A 26,339-nucleotide genomic window follows, 5' to 3' on the forward strand; every position below is an offset into this window, starting at 1 on the left:
CACTAAAATTGCTGATTTTGGGTCAGTATAAATTAACTTAATCAAATAAATGTTTCAGGGAAAGAAAATCTTTGTAGGTCTTTGAAAAGATGCATCCATCCAATTTCATCAAAAGCTTTTTCTGCATCTATATATGCATCTTTGTCCTTGTTTTTAATGTATTGCATGACTCACAACAATCTTCTGATATTAGAATATGCCTGTCTCCCAGGAATAAATCCTGTCTGATGAAGAGATACAAGTCCTGGAATTAATGCGTTGACTTTTCGAACTAAAAGTTTTGCTAGTATTTTCGAATCTGTGTTTTGATTTGATATAGGCCTATATGAGGCTGGATCTTCAGGATATTTATTTTATTTTGGAATGACTGTTAGCTAACTAAAGTATTCAGAAGACTTAACCACAAGGGAGTGTTTAAACATATTATTCAACAGGGGGGCAAGTATATATTCTTAAACATTTAATATATCTCTACTGGCAGGCCATCTGGACCACTTGCCTTCCCACTTGAAAATGAGTCAATGGCATCCACTATTTCAATAGTAGTCATTTCCATTTTCAAATGATCTCTTTCCTCTGTTTTTAATTGAGGGAGACAGACTTTCCAAAGATGATTCATATTCATATTCCTCTCAGTATCAGAAGACTGTGGGAGCTCGGACCAAAGAGTTTTATAAAAATCACTAAAGACAGAACAAATATCATTGGACATATAGCAATAGTTTCCTGTTTTGCTTTTTATCTTGGTGATAGATTTATGGTTTGATTATTAATTAGGGCTGCCAGATAACACCCTGATCTGTTCCCATGTTCATAAGCTTTCTGGGATATGAGGGTATTGAGAACTATCTTAGTTGTAAAAAATGTATCCCAATTTGCCTGAGTTGGCTGATGTTTGTGTTGTTTTTCTACTTCCTTCAATATTAATTCTAGTTGCCTTTGTTCATGAATATATTTCCTTCTCTTAGTAGTTGTATAGGGGATAATAATCCCTCTTAAGCATACATCAGTAATTTTCCACAAAATAGATGGCGTTACTTCATCATTTTCATTAATAAACATTCTTAATTCCTTTTCTGCCCATTTACAAAACTCAGGGTCAGCTAAAATTGACCCATCACATTTCTATCCAGATCATCTAGCATTGTAATTCTGAACAGAAAGACCTGATGTAGGAGCATGATCTGATATATATATAAGAAAATAGACCCAATATCAGATTTCACAACTCTGTTGATGGAGACATTAGGGATTAACATAACATCAATTTGAGAATACATTTTATGGGGGTTGGAATAAAAGGAAAATTCATTTTGAAAAGGATTCATAAGTCTCCATATATCTGGCAGATCGACTTCGTTCATCATCTGCAGGACTGCTTTGGATCTAACTCCCATGTTCTGTGACTTGGGAACTGGGAACTTATCTTTAGTAGGATCTAAAAAACAGTTCCAATCTCCTCCAACAATTGTTAGTGAGCAACGGTATTCCAACAGCTGGCTTGTCAGTTTAGTGAATAGGCACACAGGAGCATTCGGTGTAGAATACACATTTAGAATAGCAATTTTTTTGTCCTTATAAATAACCATATAAAAAATATATAGTAACCCTTTGGATCAACTTCACAAATATCCACATGAACAGGTAGGTTTTTATTTATCAGCACTGCCACACCCCAACTCTTTCTATTGTAGGAGGCTGAGTAAACTTGGCCAACCAAATCTCTCTTGAATATAATGTGTTCTGACTTGAGATAAGTTTCTTGAAGTAATGCAATAGAAAAGTTTTCTTTTTTCAGAAATGACAAAATCTTTTTCTTCTCAATGGGATTCATTTATATTCCATGAGTATCCTTTAATTAATGCATTAGGGTCCATAACGACATTCTAGTATCAGTATATCAAGTATTACATTTTGAGAAATAACTATGTAATGTATACGTTCCCATAAACTGATTTCCCTTTTTCAAACATATCAAACATAGAACACACACACACACACACACACACACACACACACACACACACACACACACACACACACACACACACACACACACACATAATTTCCCTCCCCTCCTCTAAACGTTAATAAATTAAATAAGTGTCCGTCACCCAACCCGTGGACCTCATCCTAACTTCTCCGCTTCCCTAACCTCTAACGATGGAGTCTTGAGTCTGCCTGACGTGATCTTAAACTACCAGTGAATCAAACTAGCACAAACTGAAGTCAATACCCAAGGTGGATCATTATAACATATTTAAGTAAATAAGAACTTACATAGCACCTTTTTAATGTAGCACTTTATTTTATTTTTTGGGATTTTCCCCCTTTTTCTCCCCAATTCTACTTAGCCAATTACCCCACTCTTTCGAGCCGTCCTGGGGCCTCATGTATCGATTGTTACTATGGGCAAATTTGTTCTTACACACCCATGGAATTTTTTTAGCCCTAAAGATTGTGTGACAGACAGTAGCAAAGCATGATGGTTATTTGTAATTCCTTCCTGCTAACATCTATTGTTTACCTCTTGCAATGAGCAATCACCCAGGCTTGCAAAGACATCAGTGTTAGCCAATCGGTGTCTAAATTAAATTCAGGGGTTATCCAGGTTCTACACTGATCTCTGAGACAAACTTCAGGGCTAAAAAAATCCCATGGGTGTGTAAAAACAAATTTGCCCATAGTAACGATTGATACATGAGACCCCAGGTCACTGCTCCACCTCCTCTGCTGATCCGGGGAGAGCTTTGAGACTACCACATGCCTCCTCCAATACATATGGAGTCGCCAGCTGCTTCTTTTCACCTGAAAGTGAGGAGTTTCACCAGGGGGATGTAGCACATGGGAGGATCACACTATTCCCCCCAGTTCCCCCTCCCCCCCGAACAGGCGCCCCAACCGACCAGAGGAGGCGCTAGTGCCGAGACCAGGACACATACCCACATCTGGCTTCCCTCCCACAGACACGGCCAAGTGTGTCTGTAGAGATGCCCGACCAAGCCAGAGGTAACATGGGGATTCGAATGGGCGAGCCCCGTGTTGGTTGGCAATGGAAGAGATCGCCACGCCACCTGGACACCCATATAGCACCTTTTCAAAACAAAGTTATAAAGTGCTGCACAAGATATGGATAGAGAAAAAATAAACAAAATACACATACAGAAAAATCAATCAAGTTGCATTTTATATAGCACTTTTCTAGCTGCAACAGCCACTCAAAGCACTTTACAAAAGTAAAAATTACAACCCCATTACAGGGAGGGCAGGTCGGTAGAGATGGGTTTTGAGACGTTTTTAAAGCTGTTTACAGACTCAGCTGATCTAACAGAGGGGTTGGGGGCGGGACTGTTCCAGAGAGAAGGGGACCTGACGGCAAAAGCACAGTCACCCTTGTAATTGCGGTGGGAGCGAGGTATAGATAAGAGACCCTGGTCGGAAGATCTGAGTGGCCTAGAGGTGGAGTAAGGATGCAAAAGTTCCGAAATGTATAAAGGGGCAATACCATGTGGGGCCTTATATGTGATAAGCAGTGGGCCAGAGTGCTAGCAAGCTCACACACATCATGCACACAAAAATCTATGTGTTTGTATACATAGCCATACCTATATCCCACAATATTTTGGCTAGATTTACAAACTTCAACCCATTTACATAACCACCTTTGTATGACTACTTCCAGAAGGGTCTTTAATCCATCTGTTCAACCACCTGTCCTACACTAAATGCACACATATACTACCTCCAATAGGTCTATTACTGACCCCACAAAATGGTGTGACGATGATGTTTCTGGCCTCAATGACCAGATTGATTAGCACAGGCTTCAGACATCCAATAGTCAAAATGCCTTGCTGGACCCGCACATACAGAGAGAAAGACGTTTTACTGTCAGTGTCTGGCAGCTTCCTCCTCAGTAAGTGTCAGACTTTCTATCTTTGCTTTCCTGATTGTTTCTGGTTTTTGGTTTCATAAAAACAGGCCTCCTTCAAATTCCCAGTAGTGTATGATGAGATGGACTCTTATGAGGCAGGTTTCTTATGTAATACCCTTACTGGAGAAACCTTTGGTCTCAGGACACTAAATGAAACTTATCAACCAAGCTACTGAGGTAGTGCTGCTGTATTGGAGACACACATACTACGTACCATGTCACCCTATACTTGTGGGGACCCCTTATTGACTACATTCATTCCCTAGCCTTTAACCCTAACCATCATAACTACATGCCTAACCTTAACCCTTACCCTAACCTTAACCCTAAACTCTAGCCCTAGCCCTAAAATAGACCCTTTTCCTCACGGGGCCCATGAAATGTCCCCACAAGGTAGGTGGTTTCAGGTTTGGTTTTTCTATCCTAATGGGGACATTTGGTCAAGTCAAGTCAATTTTATTTGTATAGCCCAACATCACAAATTACAATTTTGCCTCAAGGGGCTTCACAGCAACACAACATCCTGTCCTTAGACCCTTGCATCGGATAAGGAACAACTCCCTAAAAAAAAAACAAAAAAAAAAACAACCCTTTAACAGGGAGGAAAAATAGGATGAAACCTCAGGGAGGGCAACAGATCTAATAGTCCCTATTAGAATAGGAAAACCTGGTATACACACACACACACACACACACACACACACACACACACACACACACACACACACACACACACACACACACACACACACACATCTGTTTAGGTCACTTGTGGGGACATTATACATAGACTTAAATTCATTCCCTAGCTCTTAACCTTAACTACGGACCAAAAAAAATCCGCTTTTGTCCAATTGGAGACACCGCTTTTGTCCCCAATTCGTAAGTGGGGAGTAAACGAGGACATTTGGTCCCCATTTTGATAGGAAAACCTGGTACACACACACAGCAGACTTTAGGAGCGTCTTTCAGACCACGTTGGTTTTCTAGTTGATTTCATGGTGGTGTATTGCTGACCCTGACTGCTTGTAAGCCAGGAAGGGTTGGGGATTGCTGTACTAAAAGGATGTCTATGCTAACGCTGTGTGTGTCTCTCCACAGTGTGTCGGTGTATGCATGTATGTATGCGTGTGCTTGTGTGCAGGCAGACACGAGGGCATTGAGGGTAGGTTAACAGTGAAAAGCACTTTATTCATGGTTTTGAAGGAGGGGGATGATTCAAGCATAGCAGGACAGGCATGCCCACGTTGATATCATCCATAATTAATGATTGGCTGGTTATGGCAGTCTTGGTGGTGGGAGGGTGTAAACTCTCTCTGTCTCTCTCTCTCACACTCTCTCACACTCTCTCACACACACACACACACACACACACACACACACACACACACACACACACACACACACGTACACCCTCTACCCCAGGGTGAAACGGCAGTCTCGACCTTGCTTTGGCCTGTTAGCCTCGACTTTTGCGTTCAAACAGACTTGAATGTCTTTTCATGGCTGGCGGAGAGAGGAGTAGAGGATCGATAGAAGTTTTAAGGGCAGGGAGAGACAAAGAAAGAGGGGAGGAGACAGGGAAAGATGGAGAAAGAATGGAATAGAATATTAAAACGGAAAGGCAAGAGAAAGAGAAGATGGCTTCAGAGAGCGATGGAAAAAGGTCATTGGCTGAACGATGGAGGAAATTGGTGCCCTTGGTAAGACTTTAAGACTAAAAACTTTGGCATGGAAAGCGGCGGCGTTCCCTTGCAAAATGCGGGGGGGGGGGAGCCAACTGTCAAACACAGAGTCCATCAATGCAGATTTGTGGACATCTGCATCACGTGTTATTTGCTGTGTATGAAGTAATCACTCCCTTGTAAACGGCTTCGGATGAGAATTCAGATAAATTAAAAACGTTATTAAAGACTCACCTGATGAAATCCCAGATAGTCCACGATAGTGGAGGAGGCATAAAAGACCATCCCATCACTGCTCACCACCAAAGCAAAGCCTGTGAGGGACTGGAGAGAGACAGAGGGAGAGAGGAGAGAGACAGAGGACAGGATAGAGAGGATAGAGAGAGAGAAGGGAGAGGATAGAGAGGTAGAGGGAGAGGACAGGAGAGAGAGGAGTGAGAGGAGAGAGAGAATAGAGAGATAGAGGAGAGAGAGAATAGAGAGGAGAGGATAGAGAGAGAGAATAGAGAGGGGAGAGAGAAAGAGAGGAGAGATGATACAGAGGAGGAGAGAGAATAGCGAGATAGACAGGAGGGGAGAGAGAATAGAGAGGAGAGGATAGAGAGATAGAAAGAGGAGAGAGAGAGAATAGAGGAAAGAAAGAGATGATACAGAGGAGGAGAGAGGAGAGAGAATAGAGAGAGAGGAGAGAATAGAGAGGATAGAGAGAAGGGGGGGGGATATTGGCCTTGTTTAATTCTGATGGAGCAAAACAACTGAAACAAAGGGTGGAGAGCATATGAAGAAACGATAAAATATGGACAAACAATGAACAAAACAGCCCTGTTTTCACTGGCTTCTCTCTGCAAGATTTTTTTGTTAACCAGCGGTGAGTAAATAAATATGTATTAAAATGCATTCACCAGCATCAAAGTGCAATTTCTTTTGAGGACAGGGGTCACGTTGCTTAATGTTCAAGCTACCTTTGACAAAAATCAATAATAAAAAAAACCGTTTTCAAACCCCAGTGAAAAAACCCTGCCAGAATTTAATTCCTGCCAGATTTTTTTTTTGAGGTGCAAAGGCCATTTCACAACAATCATTATTTCCATTATTCTCATACAGTATTAGCAAATAATAGTAAAAAGGGAACAGAAGAAACAATAATACAATATTCGAAGAGAAATGAAAGACAGGTGGTTATGGAACCAAGTTGGCCGAAGAAAGCCGTTTGAATTGTGAAGCTTGGTATTACTTTTGACAGAGACTTTTATTATATTTCCTCATTAAATTCATATTCGGGATCCTTATTTTTCAGTGAATGCCTCTGAGATGAGACACACCAGCCTGCAGAGAGAGGCACACATAATCCCTCACACACACACACACACACACACACACATCCCCCTCACTAGAATAGACATCTAGAGGGCAGTTATTTAACAAAATAATTGAACAGCTTGAACCTTGAATAATAATGTTCAAAGAGAACATTCCCTTCACAATTCCCACATATTCATTAAAACTGGGGACATGTGAGTAAGAGAAACTCATAAATTCACAAACACATGTATAAAGTGTACACACACACGTAAACACACACACACTCACTCTCTCTCTCTCTCTCACACACACACACACACATACACACACACACACACACACACACACACACACACACACACACACACACACACACACACACACACACACACACAAACAATAACACACAGCCATTCATGGTGGATGTGTTGGGTTCGCACAGCCTGCAGCAACAAGTATTCATCAAACAAGATTTACACAACGACCGCACAGCAGGCTTCTTGCTGCTCTGCATTAGGAGGGACAGACATTTGGGGATAAATAGGGAGGAATGTGAAAGAGAAAAGAGGTGGAAGGAGAGGGAGCGAGAGAAAAATATATGTACAGGAAATAACAGGGGAGCATGAGACGATGGTGTGTGTGTGTGTGTGTGTGTGTGTTTGCATGCGTGTGTGTACATGCTTACTGCTGTGATAGCGTGACTAAAGCAATGTTACTTGACTTGCCTGACTGCTGCTGCAAGAGTCTGTCACCTCTCGTTTACTCGGAAACTCTGCAGGTCATCCCTGGTGTGTGTGTGTGTTTCCCCACATGCAATTGTGTGTGTGTGTGCAAATCTGCGTTTACTGAGCATGCTCAATCCTGACAGCTAAACAGACACAAGTACCTGTCACAGAATTAAACTCTAAAGATGATACTGGGACGTAGCACCTCCTAATATTTCAACGTGTCAGTGAGTTGAGCTTGGACTGTTTTCAGCATGAGAGAGAGAGAGACGAGGAGAACCTTGGAAAGAAAACAAGAGTGAAAGACAGAAAACAAATTGAAGAGCAAAGGACAAAACTAAAGGATCAAAGCACGGGAAGACCCAGGGGAGTGAATGGATGGAGGTGGGTGGGGTGGGGGGTCTGAAAATAGAGAAAGCAGGAGGCGAGGAGCAGGGACAGAGAGAAAGACGGAGAGATAGAATCACGCTAAAAGGAAGCAACGAGAGGCAGATATTGTTTGACAAGTTTAAGTGTCTTATGGTTTTGCTGTCAAAAGGAGTGCTTTGACCATGTGTGTCCACACACACACACACACACACACACACACACACACACACACACACACGCAAAATACAGCTTTCTCTATGTAAACTATGTAAGCAAGAATAGATAAGACGGTAGAGTTGATCAGGCTGGGCTTTTACATCGTATTAACTTTCTCACACACTCCAGCCCCTTATGGGGCCGTCGAAATGAAATGTGCGACAATATGTTGTTGCACACTCGAGAAAAGCTGTAACATCTTTCAGCACATAGTGGCCCTTTGGAGACTCCAAATAGGCAGTGTGAAGAGCCGCTTATGCATAGCCATACTAGAAACAATAGAAACAGGCTCGTATTTTGATGCTATATTGTCAAATTTGCAGAGGCGACTGGTAAGACGTGTGGCAATCACTCCATTTAATCATGGGCTCAAGAGACAAAGCCAAAGAAAGTTAGTTTCACTCAAATAATCATCTCTTTGGGGGCATCCAGCTAGCGTAGCAGTCTATTCCATTGCCTACCAACACGGGGATTGCCGGTTTGAATCCTCATGTTACCTCTGGCTTGGCCATGTCTGCGGGTGGGAAGCCGGATGTGGTAATGTATCCTGGTCGCCACACTAACACCTCTGGTTGGTCGGGGTGCCTGTTCGGGGGGGAGGGGGAACTGGGGGGAGATAGCATGATCCTCCCATGCGCCATGCCCCCCTGGCGAAACTCCTCACCGTCAGGTGAAAAGAAGCGGCTGGCGACTCCACATGTATCAGAGGAGGCATGTGGTAGTCTGCAGCCCTCCCCGGATCGGCAGAGGTGGTGGAGCAGCAACCGTGGCGGCTCAGAAGAGTGGGGTACTTGGCCAGATACAATTGGGGAGAAAAAGAGGGGGGGAAAAGCTACAAAAAAAAAACACAGTATGTTGTGAGCTTCTGCAACTCCATTTCAGTAACAGTTAAGTTAAATCTGACGCTTAAGGAACAAGCTATACGGGGTTACCTTACTGGGGAGACCATGATTCTGCATATAGTCACAGGAGTTGAAGAACTACACTCGTTTTAGACTGGGTATGTCTTTTTGGGCACTGGACTCAGAAATCAAGGGATATCTTAAAGGATTGACCATCATGAAGATGTCCGCCTTGCGTGCATGGCAGTAAGGAAACTGACTGTGTGCATGTTTCCAGTGTAGAAATTATCACAGCGGGGAATTTTATTTTGATTTCCAATCCAACGTCTGATTTTAGATCCATTCCATTGGGCCTGGATTGGACATCAAGACGGCTGGACTCGAGGGTGGACTTGCTTTTTGCATCAGGGAAACATGCGGCATCAGAAAAGTAGCAGTTACACTGAACTAAGGCAATGTGGGATCAATATATTGTAGGATTCCAATATACAACTGTTGAAAGAAAGAATATGAGTCAATTGGGAATGGGCAAACATCTGGAAACCCCATATCAGCTTCAAATCAAATGTATTTATGCCTACAACAGTCTGTTGTGTCCAAATCCAATACACTGAAGTTGAAAATGTCAAAACATCTGGATTTGAACAAAGAAGAATGACTGTGGGATCTTACCTGAATTTAAACCATGTGTTTTTGGTGAGGTCAACGGTGGGAATGGAGGTGTGGAGGAGCTGCAGAGCTCATTGGTGCAATGTAAATAAAACAAAAGCTGGGCTTTTGTTTTATTTGTTTTTTCCAAATGAATGTTAAAACTGTCACTTCATGGCCGAGATTCTCATGTTGCTCAAGCATCAGAAATGTCAAGCCTCTAAACTCCAGTCAAACACATGTCCAAAACCCGTCCACATAAAACTATCTTACATCAAATCTCCTCCGGTTTCAGAAAGATTGTGGGTGCTCCAGAAAAGAAAAGAAAAGAAAAAGTGAGTTATATATGTCAAAATCTCTATATGGAAGACTCATCATTTACAATTTGTATTCTCTGTATATGCCAACATATTCGAGAAGCTTTTTCATCTGCTGCTTCTAGATATCTTATTTTTGGTAAAAACAAGGCCCATTTCAAAATGTCATCCTGACCAATAAGCTGACAGTCCAGAACAAAATGAGACTCAAAATTCATTTTCCAAAGGTTTTTTTTCCTTCAAAATACACTATATGTAAGTATACATATTGTTAACATAATATGGAATATCGACCTCAAAATTCAAATGTATATATTGAAATTAGCTAGAAATGTAGTCAATTGTTATTCATTTAAGTCTATCAAAATAAGAACCAAAATTGAATTCTAATCAGAGTACAGAAAAACCCCCCAATGTAGAACAGAACAGGGCAGAACATAGAACAGGAGAGAATACAGAACAGAACAGAACAGGACATAGAATAGAACAGAAGAGACCACAGGACATAACAACATAGACCAGAACAGAACAGAAAACATAATAAAAGAATATAGAACAGGAAATGGAATAGAACAGAACAATATAGAACAGAGGAGTAGAGAACATACCAGTATAGAACATAATATAGAAGAAAATATAGAACAGAACAATGTCAAACAGACGAGAATATAGAACAGAACATCAAACAGAAGAGAAGAGAATATGGGACAGAGCGAAATGTAGAACAACAGAACAAAGTCAAACAGAACAGTACAGAACCGGAGAGAGGAGAGAAAAAAAACAACAATCAGTATGTGTTTTTCCATATCAATGGACATGAGAGCATGTGTTCCATGCTATTTCTGTGTTTTCCTTAGTTCCTAGAATTCTAAAGGGGTTAAGTAATGGAAACAGGCACCTGCTGCTGGCCCAGTCTAGCCCATATCTCCTCTCCCTCTTAAATGCCAGTAACGACGCCCCTGGCTCCCATAACCATTGGTGGGAGGTTAAAAGCTTCAACTTACAAATCTTAAGAGGCGCTTTGCACGCAGAGCCCAAAAATATGTTCACTGGATTTGGAAATAGAGAGGGGAAGCGCCGAGATGCTGCAGGAGGTGGGGCATGGGGGGAAAGAGGGGGAAGAAAGAGAGAGAGCGAGAGAGAGGAAAGCTATCCTTGAGTCATTGTTTCAATAGGCTTCCTTTGCTTTTCCTGTTCTCCCATTGCCAGTGACAGAAGATGAAAGCAGCGACGGCAAGGCCACGGCTCGCAGGGAGACTTTGCTCCGCTCGCTGTCCTGTGCATCACGCACATCCTACACACAATCTCGCACAAACACTGGCATGTACGAACAATGGCAAACTCGCACGTTCGCGCATACCCGCTCGTGTGGTTGCACACGAATGTGTAAACATCCACATCGAACTCACAGACACTCACTCATGCGTACCAAACATGCAAACCCCCAAACACACACACACACACACACACACACACACACACACACACACACACACACACACACACACACACACACACAAAACCCTCCTCACTCTCTTGAGGGCCTGTTACCATAACAACAAATATGCAGCTTACTGTGAGGCCCCATTGCAGGTCGTTTGTTAAGTCACGCAACGGGAGGCAACACATCACCACGGTCAATCTAGTCCTTTGTTTACCATCACTATGACACAACCTAACACATTAGCAGAGGCCTCAGTGAATTTGCCCTAGTGTGTACACACTGATGAGCCAAAATATTATGACCACTCACAGATGAACCAAATAACAAATCATCTCCAAACAAGGGCACATGTCAAGGTCTGGGTAGATTAGATGGAAAGCAAACAATCAGTTCTTGTAGTCATGGTGTGGGATGCAGGAGGAATGGGCAGGAGTAAAGACCTGAGCGACTTTGACAAGGGCCAAATTGTTATGGCCAGACGACCGGGTCAGAGCATTTCTGAAATGGCAAGGCTTGTGGGGTGCACCCGGTCAGCAGTGGTGAGTACCTACTGACAGTGGTCCGAGGAGGGACAAACAACAAATCGGTGACTGGGTGTTGGGCACCCAAAGCTCATTGATGCACAAGGGCAATGAAGGCTATCCCGTCTGGTTCGAACCGGCAGAAGGTCTACTGTGGCACAAGTCACAGAAAGTTTTAATGATGGTTATGGGAGGAATGTGTCACAACACACAGTGCATTGCACCCTGCTGTGTATGGGGCTGTGTAGCCACGGACCAGTCAGTGTACCTGTGATGACCCCTGTCCACCATCAGAAGTGCCCACAGTGGGCACACGAGCATCAGAACTGGACCTTGGAGCAGTGGAAGAAGGTCGCCTGGTCTGATGAGTCCCGTTTTCTTTTAGATCACGCGGACGGCTGTATATATGTGTGCACCGTTTACCTGAGGAAGTGATGTCATCAGGATACAACAGTGGGATGACAACAAGTGGGTGGAGGGAGTGTGATGCTGGGCAATGTACTGCTGGGAAACCCTGAGACCATCCAGCCATTCATGTGGACGTCAATTCATGTCATGTCGACACATACCACCAACGTAAACAACGTTGCAGACCAGCTACACCCCTCATGGCAATAGTATTCCTTGACGGCAGCGGCCTCTTTCAGCAGGATAATGCACCCTGCCACACTGCACACCTTGATCAGGAATGGTTTGAGGAGCATGATGAAGTGTTCAAGGTGTGTTGCCCTGGCCTCCAAATTATCAAGATCTCAATCCAACTGAGCATCTGTGAAATGTGCTGGACCGACAAGTCCGAGCCACAGCGGCTCCACGTCGCAACTCACAGGACTTGAAGGATCTGCTGCCAATGTTTTGGTGCCAGATACCACAGGACACCTTCAGAAGTCTTGCAGAGCCCACAACTCGACGGGTCGGCGCTGTTTTGGCAGCACATAGAGGACCGACAGCATATTAGGGAGGTGGTCATAATGTTTTGGCTTATCTGTTTGTGTGTTTGTGTGTGTGCGTGTGTGTGTGTGTACATGCAATCGTTGGCTCATGAACAGTGTCACAATTCGTTGTTTGACAAACAGTCATTAGATTTCTCGGTGTGTAGCCGTGATCTGATGCCAGGGCGATTCCCGTGTAACCCACCGCTATATCCATCTGTTTTTTGGCAACCTTCCTGCCCTTTGGCCAGCGACAACTAAATTTAAGCTTTTCCCCTTTTGAAATTTAACATTTGGTTAGCACACAACATATGTTGTGGCCAAATTAAACAGGGTGTCTGTATCTCGTGTAACAGTTATTATAAAATACACACCTTTAAAATATCTACAGTATCCAGTCAATTCTATATCATACCTGGTAACATTTGATATAGCGACAGTATTTTATCCTGACCACTTTACTGCAGGTCAAATTGTGAAATGAGCACAATTAATACATAATGAGCTCTGACTTAATGCGTAATATAAATGATCGCTGATGGCTGAGCAGCGATTGTAATCTGTTTCCTCTTTCCCCTCCATGCATGCACTCACAAAGAAACAGCACACACACACACACACTGGGGCCTCACATACAACCCCCCTCCCCAATACACTATGGGTTATGGACCCTCCGGTGCCCTCCCCCCATGCATCTGTCTTCCCCCACCTCTGCCATTAGCTCTGACACTCCTGTCCTCACCCTGCCGTCACGCAATACCACAGCTCCACAAAGGAGGTCAGAGCAAAGGGTAAAGGGCACACACACACACACACACACACACGAGATACATAAGACGCATATTGTCTCGTCTAGTGTGTCCTCTCCATTGCTGCCCCCCCTCTCACTTTTGGGGGTGTACCAGACAGCACAATAATAATGCTTGTATGACAGGCAACTAAAAATGGCAGACACATGCACTGTGGTTAAACAAATTGGCACATGAATGGGTGGACACAAAACACACACACAGGAAAATTGGGGGGCTTATTTGGGCAAGGAACCTATACTTGCAACCACATGAAAAAGGGACAGTTGCACTAATACAAGGTGTGAAAGGGAATGCGAGCTGGCTCCAATGCATACACTTTTTTTTTTTAATCTGGAAAACTGGTGTACACCACATACACACATGAATGCACACAAACACACAAGACACGTGCTTTCTTACTTCCAGGAGGAGGCCGCTCTCAGAGATGGCGGTGCCCAGTGGAAGGCTTTCTTTCCTGGACTCAGGGTTCGAGGATGCTGGGTTGACGATTTGCTTCCTGGGCGGCTTGTCTTGACTTGCTAGAATAAAGAAAGAGCAGGTCTGCATCAGTACGTTGTTTCTTCAAGTAGAGAAATTGTTCGGGGGAAAAAAAAGAAAGTGAAACAGCTGTCGAAGCGGTAGTTAACACGGGTCAAAATGCAATCGGAAGCCACATAGAAAACAATTTTAAATAATCAAGAGTTCTGCAACTGTGTCATCATATATCAGGGATCTGTTCTTTTACTGAACAAAGTAATGCAAAGTATTGCAAATTAACTGTAATAACGAAGAAACAACCAAAACTTGACTTTTTAAACTAAACACGGGGTCAACACGGAAAGGGCTGATGGAGTGATACAGCCGAACCCGTTTTGCATTGAAAATTTGGCGGCCGCTGGACTCCCTTAACTGTCAGACACCTCATCAGTATCGGAGTGACAAAGCTGGACCACGCTCGGACATGTGGTGGACACATTAACCATGTCAGGCAAGCCTGATGGGTATAAGCCTGTGTGGCAGGTCTGTTTAAGAAGAGAAAACAGAGTAGGATTTCACGACTTTACAGGACTCCTCTCACACGACACTTCCCTGGCTGGGAAAGAGGGAGTGCACCAGCGGCTAACGCTGGCTTTTATACTCACACACTCACACACAAACACACACACACACACACACACACACACACAGGCATTAACACGCGTAGTTGCGTGTGTGCACACGCAAAGACTCTCACAGGTCTGTGATATTCCCCATTTGGTTGGCAATTTAAAGATCCGGCACAACGACTCTTCTTTCACGGCACTGCCGTTTCAGCGGACGGTGCGGAGTCGGCAGAAACCGAAAAGATGGGAGAAGGAGAGTGGGCACCGTTTTGGGTTAGATGAAAGATTTTTGCGGCTTGATGGATCAGACAGGGCGGTATCTGGTGTCATGGCGGTGCAGTGAAGGACAGAGGGTGTTGTGTCCCATTGGGATGTCTAAAATACAGGATCATCACTTTCTTACAAATGGACAAAGTTGGGCAAAGGACTATAGGTGGTGCCAAAGACATGACATTAACAAAATAAAATTCAATCTCAGGGTCGCGGGGATGCTGGAGCCTATCCCGGCAGTCACTGGGCGGCAGGTGGGGAGACACCCTGGACAGGCCGCCAGGCCATCACAGGGTCCCGACACACATTCACACCCAGAGACAATTTAGTATGGCCGACCTTGAGCAGGATAAGCGGTTTTGATAATGGCTGGCTGGAAACTCAATCTAACTAAGCAGCAGTCCTCTGTCACACAGAGACCGAGACAGAGGTGCCTAACTAGCGAGGACAATGGCTCCGGCAAATCTTCCCGGGGGCGGCACTCACATCTAAACCCAGTGTCTGTTTTTTTCTTCTCTCCAATTGTACTTGGCCAATTACCCAACTCCTCCGAGCCGTCCCGGTCGCTGCTCCACCCCCCTCTGCCGATCCAGGGAGGGCTGCAGACTACCACATGCCTCCTCCCATACATGTGGAGTCGCCAGCCGCTTCTTTTCACCTGACAGTGAGGAGTTTCACCAGGGGGACGTAGCGCGTGGGAGGATCACGCTATTTCCCCCCCGAACAGGAGCCCCGACCGACCAGAGGAGGCGCTAGTGCAGCGACCAGGACACATACCCACAGCCGGCTTCCCACCCTGCAGACACTGCCAATTGTGTCTGTAGGGACGCCCGACCAAGCCGGAGGTAACACGGGGATTCGAACCGGCGGTCCCCGTATTGGTATGCGACGGAATAGACCGCTACGCTACCCGGACGCCCTGAACCCGGTGTTTAACAGAAGTAAATCCTATGTGCAAGTGTACATGGTACCCCAAAACAACCTGCTGACCCGTTTAAACTGGGGGAGAGTGCCGTTAACAGAATACACCATGTGGGGTAAATGGTAAAAAAAAAAACAGAGATGTAAACGTGAAGAAAGACAAACGGGAAGATAAAACACCCTGCACGGTAACACCGAAGGCACACTGAGGCGTACGCGACAGCGGCCGGTGTGGTGGGGTACGGCACGCCGTGCCACAACTGATCACGGCTCAACATTTTGACACGATGGCCTCCGATGCCACAAACAGGTGGCACGTGGCCAGCGTCGGGGAACCAGGACACGCCAAAGCGTCCGCTTTATCCAATCATCCATTTAGCTGATGGATGCGTCTGCTCTGACGGCTCTGTGCCACAACAAAACCCTCTCTCACTCCACGCTACACCGACTCCCGGGGATAAGCACGCATGTTGTGCACAAACGCCATTGTGAGCCCGAGTCCCCCATTAGATCGTTCCACTCCCCCTCCCCAGCCCCCACGGTTCACCTACTTCTTATGCTAAATCCATGTGTACATACAATTAAAGCCATATAGCGGTGGCGTGCAGAGCCCTCACATGTGCCATGGTGTGCCTGTGTGACGTGTGTGTTGCGTGTCGGAAGCATGTTTGCATGTTTCTGCCCCGGCCATGCCGTCGGAGGGGCATGTGGCTGACTACAAGAGCTCAGCCCTTTGCCCCGTCACTCATGGTAGCAGACACAGATTAGTCACGCAACACACATTCTCTCTCTCTCTCTCTCTCTCTCTCTCTCTCTCTCTCTCTCTCTCTCTCTCTCTCTCTCTCTCACACACACAAGCGAAAAGACATACACACCTGTCAGTTTTACCTACCTATCTATCTATCTATCTATCTATCTATCTATCTATCTATCTATCTATCTATCTATCTATCTATCTATCTATCTATCTATCTATCTATCTATCTATCTTTCTGCTCCCACTATTTTATTTTGCCCCTACTACCCCCACTGAATAGCCCCATGCATCCCCTTCTCCTATCCTCCATCCATCTCTCCCCCATTGATCCTTCCTCCCCTCTCCTCTTATCCTTTCTTCCCACTCCTTCTCTCTCCCTCTCTCCCTCCCTCTCTCTCCCTTCCTCTCTCTCCCTCTCTCTCTCCCTCTCTCTCTCTCTCTCTCTCTCTCTCTCTCTCCCTTCCTCTCCCTCTCTCTCGCCCTCTCTCTCCCTTCCTCTCTCTCCCTCTCTCTCTCCCCCTCCCTCTCAATTCAATTCAATTCAATATGTGCTTTATTGGCATGACATACATTTGTGTACATATTGCCAAAGCATGTAAAACAACAACAACACAATACAACAATGATTATAATAATAACAGCAACAACAACAATGATTATGATATTAAATAACAATAGTAGCAATAGGTGCCGTCATCCACTATCTCTCAGGTTGTGGCAAGATAATATAAATCTTGCTGCAATGCTCGCCGCTGGCCCTCCTCCCAGGACCACCCGCAGCTTACCTGCGTCGTCCATTTCCTGCTACTCTGGAGTCACATGTTCCACTTCCTTGACAAAAGCCCGGCGCTGTTTTTCAAATCTGTCACATTTAAGGAGGAAGTGCACCTCTGTCTCCACCTCATCTGTCCTGCACTGACCACACGATCGTTGCTCTTTTGGCAACCACGTCTTTTTTTGTCTCCCCTTTTCAATGGCGAGACTGTGGTCACTGAGCCTGTATTTGGTGAGGATCTGTCGCTGCTTCCTGTCTCTGACAGTTAAGAGGTATTCTTCCAAATCATAGTTTGTTTTTAGGGCCCGATAGACTTCTAGTTTGTTTTGAGTTTTGATTTCAGCGTTCCAATGTTTCAGATAATTGTTCTTGCTTTGTTTCCCCCTCTCTCTCTCTCTCTCTCTCTCTCTCTCTCTCTCTCTCTCTCTCTCTCTCTCTCTCTCTCTCTCTCCCTCCCCCTCACTCTCAACACGGCATCGCAGACGATCGTGCAGCTGATTCCGTGACTCTCGACAATTTCCCTCGACTTAATTTCGTACAAATCACGCAAAGCTATCTAGCCCTTGTCTATCTGATCCTTCACTTATTTATTTATTTATTTATTTATATCATAATGGTGGCCCCATTCCAAACCAAGTGAAATTAAAGTTCCCGGAGCGGTTTCCTCGGGTGAAAATTGGCTAGTTGTTGCTGACTGAGTTGAAACGCGGCTTCGTCCATCCCCATAATAAGTTACGGATATTTAGTCGTCCCTTCCTGCCATCTCAAAGTACACAGACGCAAAGTCGCTCACAAACACAAATATGTACAAACATGCAGACGGCGAAAAAAACAGCCTGTGCCATCGTTCCAATATCATCCAGATCATGGAAAGCATTGCAGAAGGAAATGAATCTAATAAGCCTCTTTATTTTTGTCTCTCAACGCCACGTGTATTTTTGTTTTCTCTCTTACGGCAGCTTTTGGAGAGGATGCAGCGTCAGGAAAGACAAACAGAGGGGATGATTAATTATCGGCTCCAGGAATCGCTCTGCCAACAATAAAGCCTTTATTCGTCACCACTCATGTTTTCACGTTTGCTTTTCTTTTCCTCGAGTTTCGCTCGCTCTCTCTCGCTCGCTCTCTCTCTCTTCTGAAAAGGAAAACAGAGTAGGTAATGGCTCGGCGTTTATGTGCTCTGTGTGAAGACAGGGTGTTTAGTAAAAAGTGACAACTACCAGGATGTAGATGCTGCCAAAGGGTGGGGTTAAAAGCGTCTGTAGCCAGCGAGGGCCTGTTTTTCCACTTCCACACAACGCGCAAAACACGGGGACCACCTTCAAAATATCAAGATGCGCCTCGGTTCACACGGTCTCAGGTGTCTCCGGGCTTAGACGTCTGTCTTCTCCCTCTCGTCGCCTCTTCGTTTACGTCTAACCGTCGACAACTTGGGCTAAATCTGAACCAAGTCAATAAAGCGTTGTTGTTTTGACCTGTGTGAACCAGGTCCGTCCGTTTCATGGAAAGAACAGGTAGATAATATCTTTTAATTTTTTGGGGGGTTTCCCTCCTTTTTGTCCCCAATTGTATCCGGCCAATTGCCCCACTCTTCCGAGCTGTCCCGGTCGCTGCTCCACCCCCTCTGCCGATCCGGGGAGGGCTGCAGACTACCACATGCCTCCTCCGATACATGTGGAGTCGCCAGCCGCTTCTTTTCACCTGACAGTGAGGAGTTTCACCAGGGGGACATAGCGCGTGGGAGGATCACGCTATTCCCCCCAGTCCCCCCCCTCCCCCCCGAACAGGTGCCTCGACCGACCAGAGGAGGTGCTAGTGCAGCGACCAGGACACATACCCACATCCAGCTTCCCACCCGCAGACACGGCCAGTTGTGTCTGTAGGGACGCCCGACCAAGCCAGAGGTAACACGGGGATTCGAACCGGTGATCCCCAAGGTAGCTAATATCTTGTATGATCAGCCTATGTCAACCATACGCTAAACAATGAGGGCCTTCTTTTGACCGGCCACGACTCATTTTTATGGCTCGTGTGATAAAAGAAGGTCGGACACTGCCGCCAACTGCAAAAAGCGCCTGTCTGATTGCTACCCACTATTGTGGGGCACGAAGCGGGTCGCTGACCCAATCACAACGCTTCTAACGCAGGTAATGAGCCATGACGGGGCCTCGGATAAAACCGACCCAGTCTGATTCGATGCTGAGAAAATCTACATGTACGTCTGCTTTAATTGAAAAGACACTGGAAGGACTGGACTGAATGACTGAGCAAGACTGGTTGTGAAAAGTCGGAAGCTTTGCAATGATCAGTGTCCTTTGCACGCCAGCTTTTACCGTAAAAGTCTGACAACAAAGAGGTTTACTCAAACACCAAACATGTCCGTAACCCTTCACAAGACGAGCACACACAATGCCATGCACATATGCACCTAGATACACGCACACGCCACTACACCCATCGAGTCCGATCTTTGTGTATCCCCTTTAAGTTGCGAGCGCTATTGGGAGTGATGGTTTTGATGACGCTTCAATTTATCCGGTCTGTGTACAAGTCAGTTTTTCCACGTCTCACCCACACAACTGCTAAACAAAACTAAGCGGGGCGGCCATTTGTAAGCTGTCTTTCAGTAAACAGGAACAAATGAGAGCAGCGACCATGGACAAAATATGCATGCGCACCTATTTGCCCGTGTAGGCATGGGGTTTTTTGTGTGTCAAAGATTTGCTTTATTGAGCAGACTGAAATCCTGCCGGCCTCTAGGGGGGGAGGTGAGTTTGGCAATGTAACTGAATGGCTGTGTGTGTACGAGACACCCAATCTCTAAACCACTTCCTCACACGGCCAACAGTGAGGAAGCTGAAAGAAAAATAAGAGCGAGAGAGAGAGAGAGAGAGAGAGAGAGAGAAAGAGAGAGAGAGTACCAAGATGCACAAACAGACAGACAGTTTATCATAAACACAACAAAACAGCTCGACGAAAGGGATGAGGAACGAGTGATTCCCAGTGGAAAGTGGTGGAGGGAAGAGGCGAGTGCAGCTTCGGAGAGATGAGCGGAGAGACGAGTGGAACAGAAAATATTCAATTAAGTTTGAGTATGGACACTTTTTCCGGTCCGGTGCTTTCTAGATATGTTTGGGTAGAAAAATAGCATCCCTAGCAATCCATTCTGCTTCGAAAACACATCATGTTCTTTTGGCAAACCCTTAACTCCGAAAAGAACAGCAGAATTCAATTTCAACAGGTGGCTTTTTTTTCGGGTTTTTTACTATTCCTGGCAGTGTCATGGCTGGATCGAGTTTATTTTGTATTCGGTCTGTTCAAAAAGTCTGCTGTAAAGTGCAAGCCAAAGGAAAAACATTAATTCTAATCAGTTTGTCCACAGGATTACTATGTGAATAAAATTGTGTCATATTATGGCTTCCTGACTCACATACTTGAGCTTTATTACCAACATAATTTGATACCCTCGCACATAAACACTTTGTCAGAGCCTAAGACAAGCCAAACGCTCTGTCTCCCAGGCCTCGGTATCACGGCTTGTGAAGAGCTCCAGACCTGAACATGCTGATGCTTCACAGCGCTGCACGGCTCCGCTCCCTCCCCTCCTTACAAGGCTTGCGTGAGTAGAGAAAAGTGTGTGTGTGTGTGTGTGTGTGTGTGTGTGTGTGTGTGTCTGTGTGTGTGTTGAGTTCAGATTGGCCCACAGCCACCTTATTTGCCTATTCCCGCCCTCTTAACCCCCCCCCTTCCCCACTTCCCTCTCAGGCACAGGAAATCCACAGCAGAGAGCAACATCAGTGAGAGAGAGAGAGAGAGAGAGAGAGAGAGAGAGAGAGAGAGAGAGAGAGAGAGAGAGAGAGAGAGAGAGAGAGAGAGAGAGAGAGAGAGAGAGAGAGAGAGAGAGAGAGAGAGAGAGAGAGAGAGTGTGAGTGGGCAGGCAGGCAGAGCACAGGGAGCTGGCTGACCAAGCGCTGGTTGTCACGCGAGCTAACCGTCTGTCAATCTCGCCCCCCCTTCCTCCTGACAAGGCTCTGGCTGTCGGCCAAGGCCTTGCGTGCAAGCCGGCAAGCCACATTAGCCCATAAAGAATTTCATAATAGCAACAGCTGTTAAATATTGATGACTGCTGGCAAGCGCTCAATGGCGCTCTGCGAAAGGTTAAGCCTTCAATGTAATGGAAGCTAATACTTCATTATGCCACAGATCAAGTGTCCTGATCTCGCCTATCCAATGCCTTACGTGTTTCTTCTTCTTTTGTTTATCCAGTATTACAAAAACGGCTCGAAATGAAGGGATGGCAGAGTTTTTAAAAAAGTTTTTTTTTTGGGGCATTTTTTTGTGAGCAAAACTGAAGGTTTTTCTTTTCCTTTTTCTCCCCATTCAGTTTGTTTAGTACAATACTACAGCCAAACTAGTTCAGCACAAATCCATTACACTATGATATTGTGATCTTTAACCATTCAGGGGTCCGCTACTGAAATGGGGTCGAAGTTGGCAATCTGTGTGGTATTGTTTCGGAGTTTTGTTTCTACGTCGGCGGAGATAGCTTGCCGGGATGTGCCGAAAACAGAATTTAAAGCAATTTTTTTTTGGGGGGGGGGGTGTCCGTAAAAAAAGAAACATGTTTTTCAATGGAGATGACAGACGTGAATGAGTGAATTCGCGCAGCATCTGGGAGGCTATCTCTGTCAGCGGAGAAAAACCTCGCTCGTCTCTCACCAAAACCCAAACAAAGGCCTCGGCGGTCGTGAGCTTAGATACCGAGGCGAAGGGGGAAGCGATATTATGACAAAGCAAATGGGATCACACAGAATGGAGGTCAGGATGTAAACTCGATTGTTTCCACTTCTCTGTTTTGGTTGGCAGGCAGACACACCAATCTGTGTGTCGAACAGAAGTAATGTGTCTTAACACAGGGGCCCTTGGGCAAAACTGACTCGTACCGCAACTTGTGTACGGCATGTTCAGTGCTACTGTATGTGGCTTGACTGCCGAGTGCGCCATAAAAGCGGCACCATAGAGTTAACAGTGCGAGACCATAATGGCCTTTTTCTGATTTTTTAACGCAGCAGGCTTCATATGAAAATCATCTAGATTGTACATGACGTCACAAATAGATAAACACGACTTACTGTGGTGCAAAATTATGATGCCAGTTTGTGGTTTTTCAGATGAATAATCATTTTTTTCCCCAGCGAACCCCTTTGACATTTATCTGCAGCCACAAATCACAAACTCACAAAAAAAACCCAAAAATCGAAAAAGCCCCATTGCATTTTGTGTCGAAATCAGAGAGCAAACGACAAGAAAGGGGCAGAAGAAACAGACTCTGCTAAAGGAACTTATAAATTCCCGTCTATGTTTTCCTTGTCAAAGCCACGGGAAAGGTAACCACAACAAAAGGCCGACATGGTCTACTATTTATACAGACAATTAGAAAAACCAACAGAATGAGAACGAATGTAGGCCTAAGGAAAATATGCCATGGCGTGACACGATGTGCTTTCTGCACACGCACACAAAGACAGACACACACACACACGTACCCACACAAAGACACACAGACACGCACACACAGACAGACAGACACAGACAAACACATGCACACACATACAGACAAACACACAGAGACACAGACAAACACACACACACACACACACACACACACACACACACACACACACACACACACACACACACACACACACACACACACAGACAAAGAAACGAGACGGTGACCACAAGCACTGTTGCATGAGATGAGCCAGTTGCACAGGAAAGTTTTTTTTTGTTGAGTGAACCCAAATGAAAGCAGACTACTGGTAATTGGGGGATAAGAAAGTGCTTTTAACTATCCTCCTGTTGTCTGCAATCTGAGGGATTTTTTACTCAGGACCAAATATCCAAATATCAACCATGAATCCCGGGCAGCACGGGTGAACTCAGGATACCAACCATTTCATAAGTCACATGCCTTGCACAAAAATGTTCGTCACATCCCTTTCAGCGGCGAGATGAGGACACACACACACACACACACACACACACACACACACACACACACACACACACACACACACACACTTACAAGCTCACACAACACAACACAAGCGCACACAAAAGCAGCCAAAGAGGCTGTGGAAGTACATTCTCTCAGACTGTTAAAACAGAGAAAAACCCCATTGTAGTGCCGGGGTCTATTCGCCACTCTGCCCAGCTTGTCTCCTCTGCCTCTAAATTTATCAATGGCTCTCTTAAACCTCCCGCAATATGTTCATTTAAAGAGAATGACACAATTCATTTCCTTATGCAGCGGCCCAGTGTATAGACACAGACAGTGTGGATAAAATGGGATCCATACTGGACTAGGTTTAGGAGGCCTGAGACAATATAGATATTGACTAGATCCCTCTGCAAAGCGTGCACATCCTATATCTCACTACGCCAGCCAGCAAAAATGCATTTCTTTTCAGATTATTTCAGGAAACAGGAACATTTTTTCCTTTCATTTCATGTACGCAAGTACATGAAATGAAAGGAAATATGGTTTCCCCCAGCCCACAGCAGTGCAACACAAAGACAAAAACACATATCCAAAAACTACAAGAAATTCAAGAACACACATACTAACTAACACATATATCTAAACGAACACGTTAGACTAAAAAAAAAAAAATCACTGTCCAAGGGAACGAACGCCAGCCAGGATGGCTGTCGAAACTGCCGGTCTGCATGGGCTAGCAGTTAGCTTAGCCTGCCCCGCTTCCGCGTCCCGTCAGACTGCCCTCAGTGTTTCCTCCTCGGGCGCAGCTCCGGGCAGGGCCGTGGTCCTTGGGCCCACCGGACGCAGCAGACCAGGCTCCCCCAGCCGATCCAACGCCGGCTCTCCCAGACAGACTCCCTCGACACACCTCCCCGCACTCCACACGACGACACCAAAAACAACACCGCCGCCAGACCGCCCTCGGTGTTATCGGTGTTATTTCAATGAATTTCAGTGAATTTTGTTTGTCGTTATCTATGTTGACTCATTTTTGGTTGCTGTCACAGCCAGCTAAGTGTGGAATGCCAAATACAAGGAATTCATTACTTGGAAACATTAACAATAATTATAAAAGACCGGAGCATTGCTTTTACCCAGCTTTTACTATATACGTGTTTGTCTCTGAAGTCTTTGCTGAAGTTCCCATTACAGAGACTGGGTGTGGGTTTAGAGTAAGTCTCTGTGTTGCTCTACTGGTGGTAAATGGTGGTAAAATCTATTTTGAAGAGAGGTCCACCAGTTGCCTTTGATGGTTACAGTCACATCAGAAACAAGAGACCTCACACACGGCATATGTTGCATTGTTGTGTGAGGCATCCATTCCTATTAGTCCAGTTCTACTGTGTGTGTGTGTGTGTGTGTGTTTGTGTGTGTGTGCACGATGTGTACTTGGATGAAAATGGCCATAGTTGCTGCATTCTCAAGGTCTGAGCTGTTAATGAAAGTAACCCCACCTGTCCCCCCAAAAAAAAGACTAGTATGCTATTTCTGTACCCAAATGATGTCTATTTTTACAAGCAGCATGAAATCTAATTTACAACAGCGGTAATTCAAAGGGCTGAATTTAATGTTCGTTCCCTTACACTTTGGTGCATATTGTTTATGTGCTGTGCACTTAAATAAGCTGTAGAGCACGTGTCAATTATGTTGAGCTCAATTTGGCAAATTCGATGAAAAATCATCTAGTTTTATAAGTGAATGTGCATTTTTGGGGATAGAGACCGATGTGTCACAAGTGGCAAATTTCAACAATTTAATGTTTAACTTAGATTATTGAAAACAGGAAGAGGGAAAAGGAGAGGAGGCAGAGAGAGAGGGAGAGAGAGAGAGAACTTTTTGGGCTCGTCTAAGATGAGTTATTGTAAATTGTGCTGAAGGTCCAAAGGCCCATAAAGTAAATTCACTTCATCAAAATCTAGAGTTGAACAAATGTACTGCTTAGCAGAGGACCACTGGCTCATAACCTACAGAGTAAACAATCATGAAGAATAGACCATCATCACTCCTCGATGAATCATGCACTGTGTACATATCATCCATCTGCATACTGTCGGTCTCATTTCACTTTCCCCCTGCACTATTTTCAAATGCAACATTACACTTTAACACTTGGAGTGTTTTCAGTTAAGAAAAAAAGACAAGAAGAAAGCACTACCTCTTTTTTACTCTCCTGCCTATTCATACCAAGAAGGAAATACTTGAGACAAGTCAAACAACTCTGGGAATAATTATTAGTTTTCTACCCTGTATTTTGGTCTAACTGCATTCCTGCACGAAAGAGTGGGTGGGGTGGGGGGCAGAGAGAGAGAGAGAGAGAGAGAGAGAGAAAGAAGGGGAGATGGGGGGGGCAGTTGACAGTATACTTGCATGCAATTTTACTTAAGAAAAAGCTGGTCTGTCATATGGCTTGCCAACTAGTGTCACTCACAGCAATGGAATTTAACATGGCCAGAAAAGCCAAGAGGTCTTGTCAGATCCCTCTTATGTTCCCGCCTCATCTGTTGGACAAGGTCAAAAGAAAATCGCCACTTGATTTTTGGTGCGAGTAAACAGCTTACATATTCAACAGGTCTCTGAAAACAATCACACCTTTCATGAAAACACAACACTGATTTTACTGGTGATCCGCTTAGCATTTTTTTCGCTCACTCAGACAGCCTCTCAGTAACAAGGGAGTAATCTGTTAAAAAGATTATGGAGCCGTTACGGTCCATTGAGGCAAATAATACCGGGCAGATGGTCCCCCA

General features: G+C 44.9%; 1 protein-coding gene across 2 annotated transcripts in view; it reads right to left on the reverse strand.

Moving 5' to 3' along the window:
- The window catches only part of ahrra (aryl-hydrocarbon receptor repressor a), a 98,165-nt gene that overhangs the window by 15,371 nt on the left and 56,455 nt on the right, over positions 1–26,339 (reverse strand). Inside the window, exons 5-6 of one of the 2 annotated variants that reach the window (XM_056299680.1) lie at positions 14,147–14,265; positions 5,854–5,943 (exon numbers count right to left, since the gene is read on the reverse strand). In XM_056299680.1, the coding sequence (XP_056155655.1) occupies positions 5,854–5,943; positions 14,147–14,265 (209 nt within the window). Of the gene's footprint in view, positions 1–5,853; positions 5,944–9,745; positions 9,834–14,146; positions 14,266–26,339 lie in introns of those variants that run through there. The other variant, XM_056299681.1, reaches the window with a different exon arrangement.

The sequence above is a fragment of the Lampris incognitus genome, chromosome 19 (genome assembly GCF_029633865.1).
Source record: "Lampris incognitus isolate fLamInc1 chromosome 19, fLamInc1.hap2, whole genome shotgun sequence".
NCBI classification, from domain to species: Eukaryota; Metazoa; Chordata; class Actinopteri; order Lampriformes; family Lampridae; genus Lampris; species Lampris incognitus.